Source organism: Pelodiscus sinensis, unplaced genomic scaffold, assembly GCF_049634645.1.
Source record: "Pelodiscus sinensis isolate JC-2024 unplaced genomic scaffold, ASM4963464v1 ctg81, whole genome shotgun sequence".
Lineage (NCBI taxonomy): Eukaryota > Metazoa > Chordata > Testudines > Trionychidae > Pelodiscus > Pelodiscus sinensis.
Genome location: NW_027465987.1, coordinates 251,161 through 257,638, shown reverse-complemented (window position 1 = coordinate 257,638; position 6,478 = coordinate 251,161). Strand labels below are relative to the sequence as shown.

Here is a 6,478-nt window from a genome sequence, read left to right as displayed (position 1 = left end):
GCACAATATAAGTCGGGGGTGGGCAATAAAATGGTGGCAGTTCACAAGGGTTAGATCCTGGTAGGCTGCTGCCGATATATTTATCTGTGCCTCCACGGGTATGGGTGATCAGAGCTCTCGTTGACTGGGAATGGCGATTCGCAGCCAACAGGACCTGTGATCCCCTGTACCTGCGGAGGTACAGAGAAATATGGTGAAAGGGGGGTCCACCAGAAGCTAACTCTGGTGGAATGGTTTGTCCTGCAGGTCGGTATTTGCCCACCCCTGAGATAAGCCATGATACCAGCCTGCCATATAAAGAGACTGAAAACACCCTTTGATGTTAAACCAATATAGGCTTTTACTGTAGCTCCCTCCATGAGGGTCTGACTTTGATAGGGGATTCTCAATACCTGGAGCCACAGGGAATAGTGTCTAAATGAAAAAAGGCATAAGAAAACCAGACACACGATTGGGAGAGATGTTCAGACAGTATATTTAAAATATGAACATTTATACTACTATGTAGAATCCCTGCCTCATTGTTTGTTGGAATGTATAACTATGCAACAGGATCATTCTTGTCAGACAGGCTGTGGCTTTTGTTTCTGTCACAGAAATGGATGGGTCACTGATTGTTCATAGAAGATAGGAGCTTTCTTGCATGATTTCTCTCAAGATTACACAACCAAACTGACCACTGCACATCTACAATCAGTTGGCCACATTTATGGTCTCAAAGGCTTTGACACCCGTAAACTTGTCACTGGAGAAATTAACGAGCAGCTGCTTGGTTCCAGTCTTGGTGGGAAAGATCTCAAACGGCACTTTGGAGCTCTGCTTGGGCTTTAGTGGGGGCATTCTAAAAACCAAAACAGAAGGGGAAATATCAGTTGAGAACATCCTTGCACTTTATATTTTAGTTTCCCCGCCAGCCATCCTCCCTATCCATTTCTACCAGCAGAAGCTATTTACTGGACTTTCCAAGGGGCCTAAGAGAGTTAGATGTCCAATGCTGACTTGGGAGTTGGGTACCTAGCTCCCTTGGGTCACTTTGGAGACCCCCTGCTATCAATGTACTCTGCAGCGATGACACGGAGGGATCAAGCATATTTAATATAGTCCCAGGTCAAATTTCATTCAGGCAGCAATAAGGTATAAAGGCATGTTAATGACTTAGCAAATAACCTGAGACATTGACAGAGGGTTCTAGAATCACCCTGAATAAGAATAAATTGCAGCGCTGAGAAAATCCCAAACATCTGAATACCAGGATATTCTAAATGAAGGTCAAACTTTTTTTTAAACAGTAATTTTTGGAATGTTTGGAAATGCACTATTATTAAACTACCTTTCCATGTCATATATTCCTGGTTTTCTTGCAGATCGGCTTACAGGAGATGGATATAGAGTGGCAATTAAAGAGGGACTGTGAATATGCAATAGATCAATGTTTTTGAATGTGCTCTGCGAAAGCACTTTGAGAAACACATTAAGTGGTCACTCCAGTTTGTTTATTTACTAGTGCCACAGAGCTTCGTGGCTCCCCTTTGCAGCCAAGAGGAGCAACGGGAAGCGGTGCGGGCCAGGCTATTTCTTCCTGCTGCTCTGCTTGGCTGCAAAGAACGAAACTGTATTAAAAATCAAGTGTTTGGTTTCTTGAGTCTCATTTTCCAGAGACTTCCCTGGTTATAGCCAGAAGGAAAAGCCCTGCCAACATTAGCTTCCAAAACACCAACCCCTAACTCCTGTTATCTGTGACTTTTCTGACAAGACGTTGATGCTTCTTTTACTTACTCTATCTTGAGCTTTCCTTTCAGCAGGTCGCTGCCTTCTGCCTGCAGGGTGCAGTCTTTCACCTCTTGGTCGAGAGGATTGGTAAATATCACTTCCACATTCACTGGTTCATTCACCTTGGCATCACCGGACACCTGCAGAGGCCAAACACTTGCATGATCACTCTCTAAAGCTGAAAATGTTGAATCATAACAACAAAGGTTTGGCACTCTTATGGCATCCCCCTAAGGCAGGATGAACACCGAGCATCTCTCCCAATGGGAAAGGCAGTGGCTGTAGGAAGCAAAAGATCTAGTCTGAATCTCCTTTCCCTTTCCCCTTTCCCCAGCACTGGATTTAGAATCAGATTAGCTGTCCAGCACAGCTGACGCCCTCTTCCTCTTCAGGTGGCAAAGGGGCAGATCTTTACCTGTATGAGAAGCTCAGGGTTCTCCAGAACAATGTTCCTTTCCACCACCACTTCAATCCCATTTTCTTCTTGACACAGAGCAATCACTCGCAGCATGTTGTCGCTAGTTAAATGTTGCTGGTACTCGGCATACGCTATCTTAATGGGAAACCGTTTCTCTGAAGAATGAAGAATAAAATTCAGTTAACATAAAAATTGACAGTGTAAGTAAAAGACACATTTGCAAGTGTGACAACTGTTATTGACCTAAAAAGAGCATTTTCCTATTCCCCAGTGTCTGGTCCTAGATAGGGCATGAGCTTTCCCTGCTGTTTTCCCCACTTCCTGGGTATGTCTAGACTACATCCCTCTGTCGCCAGAGGGATGAAAATTAGACATACCGAAATTGCTAATGAAGCGGGCATTTAAATATCCCGCGCTTCATTAGAATAAAAATGGCTGACGCTTTTTGCTGACACAACATTTTTCTGGCAGAAAGCGGCAGTCTAGATGGGGATCGGTCTACAAGGAAAGCCTTTTCCGACCGATCCCTCATGCCTTGTGCAATGAGGTTTACAGGATCAGCCAGAAAAGGCTTTCCTTGTCAGCCAATCCCCGTCTAGACTGCCGCTTTTTGCCGGGAAAGGGCTGCGTCAGCAAAAAGCGTCAGCCATTTTTATTCTAATGAAGCGTGGGATATTAAAATCCCTGCTTCTTTAGCAATTTCGGTATGTCTAATTTTCATCCCTCTGATGACAGAGGGATGTAGTCTAGACATATCCCCTGTTGCCATTGTGCATCTACCTATCAGGAAGTGGGGGTGGGCTCTTCAATTCCCCTTCTGTCTCATTCCCTGTCCCCTTTTTCCTCCCCATTTTTCTTCCTGGTAGGTGATAAGGCAGATAACCTGCCACGTTGCATTTGGTTAGTGTCTATTTAATTGTCATGGCAAAGTGCAATCGGGCCTTATCCAGGATTAATTCCCTCAGATGCACATGACTTGGACCTGCTTTACATGGGTGTGAGTATATGCTTTTTCCCAAGCCTTCCTCTGTGTGCTCTTTATGCAAAGGTATTTTACAGCATTTCTCTTCCCTACTAATCATTCGGGTTTCCTTTTGTTAAAGATATTGTTTAAACAAAGCATTTCCACTATTATTGAATAGGCAACAATTTCATACCCTCCCAATAAACCAGTTTTCTTCATTCTGCTGTGCTGGTACCCTGCATTATAAAAGTCCTTGGAATGTTTCAGAAGTCCCTTTGGCTTCCATTAACTCATCTTGCTTTTTTGCTCTCCTTCTCTTTTCTATGCTTGCTTCTGTTAACCGAGTATTCTGGTTTATTGTCACCATCTCTTCATTTCTGGTTTGCTTTTCCCTCTCTATCTGAGTCGTGCTTGGGAACCACAGTGGAAATATATTATTTCTTACATTTTTCTGTTTTAGACAAACTTTACCCTGCTTTGTACCAGTTTAAGACCCTCTCCCATTACAACTTTCATAGAAGATTTCTTCAGCCCCTCAGTGTTCCCACCTTAAAATCCAATTCTGTCATTCTGTTCCAACAAACTCGTTTCTTTGACACTATTATATGAAAAATTACCTTCTTTAGAAGCAAGAGTAGCTGATACGGAGTCCTTCCACACCTCATGAATTGGCTTCCTGGTGTACACAGTGGTCCAAGCAGTCATATTTACCTTTATATTCTTAGCCTCAGAGGTCAAATTACTGAGAAGCAAGGTTAGTTTGACATCTTTGCCAACCTTGAAGGCTCCATCCACCTCGAACTTCCCAGAGATTTCAGGATTTGGAACAATCTCTTCATGCTTCATGGCTCTGCCAGCAAAACCACGTCCTACATGCAGCTTTCCGACAGCCTTTTGATACACCTCTCTTTCCTTCTCAGAGCCTATGAGAGAGAGACAGATGGTGATGAGGATGATAATAGCGTTAAAATATCTCAATATTAAATGGTGTATGCAATGTAGCTTTGCTTTTGTTGGGCCCAGCCTAGGTAGAGAGACCTTGTGTCTCCACTTTTAACTTAAGCAGCAGGATGAAGGGTCCTGGCAAATCTGCCTCCAAGAGAGACAGAGCAACTGTTTACAGCAGCTACTGTTAACCTGTTGGACAGGTGATAGGCACGCATCCATTTCAGAGTTGCTCTCCTTATACTTGAGAGCACTAAACCTGTTCATTGCAGAGAGGATCTAACATGTAGTTCCCAAACCTCCCTCATCCCACTTTTGCTGGGGCTGTACAGGGGGTAAATGAAATTCCTACTTGCTTCACTTTTTTATGCAACACGAGGCAGCTCTCTAAGCTGATGAGATTGACAGGTCTGCAGTTTAATTGAACAGACTCTACTGTATTACGAGGGTTTGATTGATCAGCTCTTGTGCCCTTTGCACATTTTTAATTGCAGTCTTTGTATCTTATTGCCATGTGCACATGCAAACTTAGCTGACAGGTGTTCCCACTGACAAAACTGAAGTGCGAATTTAGAGGCCGGGGAGGCCCCTTTGAAAAGGTTGCCCTTCCTGTGGAGTTTGCTATCTGTCTGTCTTAGGCTGTAGGGGTACTATATAGAAACCTAATCACTGTGCTGTAGAGTAGCCAATGCAATTCAAGCAGCCTGTGTTATCTTGGACAGGATCAGACAAGGCATGTTTTGCACAACGCAATTTAGAGCCACGTTACCCAGGGCTCAAGAGTGAGAGCTGACATATCAGGAATGGCATGGCACAATGCTACACGTTCCCTCTTCCTCCTTTTCTTAGCACTGTAGGACCCACTATTGTAACTTGTGTCCTCGCGCTTGTAGAACTCGCACAGGTACTGGCTCCCATTACAATATTTCTAGCAGTTTAAGAAAGAACTTTTGTGCTACCATCAAGAAACAGAGGATTTTTCATTACCTTCTTCATATTTGTAATCATTAGTGACATCTACACGGTCGTAACTGCCTACTGCCTTGGTGCTGATGGAATGGCCAATTGACTTGGTGTAGGAATAGATGCGTTTTTTTTCTGTAGTACTGGTGTTGTACGACCAGGTGATCCGGTCTGCATTCACCTCAGCAAATATAAATGGAGCGTCATAGTCCAGGTCTACATCTCCTTCTTTGATGGCCGTAAGTGAGGCAGGACCACACTGGAATACCCCTGGAGTATCAAGGCAAAGGAAATCAGTCAGGGCTAGACTAGTGAAAACACTCGAATCCAATGTAAGCAGAGCACATTAAACCTAAATTGTGTGTCAAGGGCCCCTGACTGATACAGCCCTGCCCCCCCCCCCCCGCTCCAGCCCTCTCCCTTAAAGTCATCCAGTGTAGTCAGCAGCATAGTCTTTGTATTTATTTGTTTTCATGATCAGTCCAGTTTGTCTAATTTGCAATAGCTGCAGATGTCTGTGTAGAAGCTGCACAGGGAGGGCTATTCTGTGCTTGGCACAAAGGAATAAGCTGAGGTTTTAATGCTGGAAAAGGATGCTTGTGCTCATTCCCTCCCCTGTTTGGTCAGGGAGAGAAATGATGCTCGGCCACAGCTGAATTCCTCACCCTCCCCACCATGCCCTGAGAGTCACTGTTGTCCCCCTGCTTAAACATTTTCCCGAACTAAAGTCCTTGTACCTGCGCTTCTCTCCTGGGGGGTCGCATCCAGAATTTGCCATCCGTTGTAGGAGGATCCGAGGTCCTTTCGGGTAAACCAGCTTTCATTCCAGACATGGAAATTCCTAGTGACAAGAATAACGCAAACTGCTAGTGTGTGACTGTCGTGCAGAGAGTTTGAGGGTCACAGATTCATGTTGCTTTGAGGTTCCTGGAGCCGGGGGCCAGTTTAGCCCAGGACACAACTCACTGCAGCTTTAGGGCAGTTCTAAGGTTTGTTCGGCTATAGGCAGCCCCAAAAGTAATTGTGGCTGCCCTGGATTACATGAGGGCAGCAGTGTTCTGGCCTCATCCTGTGAACTTGGAGCGCCAGTAGGTTGATCCAGAAACTCGCCTTCCCCTAGAGCCGTGTTTCTCAAAGTGGGCCACAGGCCGCTGCTTCCCATGGCTGCCGTTGGCTGGAAATGTTTCTCATTTGTTGGCTGCAAATGGCGAACCAAAGCCAGTGGGGGGACGTGAGGCTCCGTGGTTGGGGAGCTGGTAAATAAACAAACCGGAGCAGCCTATTAGCAGCTTTCTCAGAGTGGGCCCGTGGCCCTAGGGAAATCTTCAGGTGGCTGATGAAGATCGTTTCCTGGCTGCTCTTAGCTGTTAGCAGCAAGGCCGTAAGGGAGAACGGGGGCTATAATTATTACAATGCAC

The 6,478-nt window shown here is 45.1% G+C and overlaps 1 protein-coding gene across 2 annotated transcripts in view; it reads right to left on the bottom strand.

The window, feature by feature from the left end:
* Positions 1-458: 458 nt before the first annotated feature.
* The window catches only part of LOC102446242 (protein-glutamine gamma-glutamyltransferase E-like), a 31,330-nt gene continuing 25,310 nt past the window's right edge, over positions 459-6,478 (bottom strand). For both annotated transcript variants that reach the window (XM_006111068.4, XM_075917718.1), the window contains exons 8-13: positions 5,798-5,901; positions 5,085-5,330; positions 3,770-4,075; positions 2,186-2,343; positions 1,777-1,910; positions 459-841 (exon numbers count right to left, since the gene is read on the bottom strand). In XM_006111068.4, the coding sequence (XP_006111130.2) occupies positions 694-841; positions 1,777-1,910; positions 2,186-2,343; positions 3,770-4,075; positions 5,085-5,330; positions 5,798-5,901 (1,096 nt within the window). In that variant the 3' untranslated portion in view covers positions 459-693. The remainder of the gene's footprint in view (positions 842-1,776; positions 1,911-2,185; positions 2,344-3,769; positions 4,076-5,084; positions 5,331-5,797; positions 5,902-6,478) is intronic.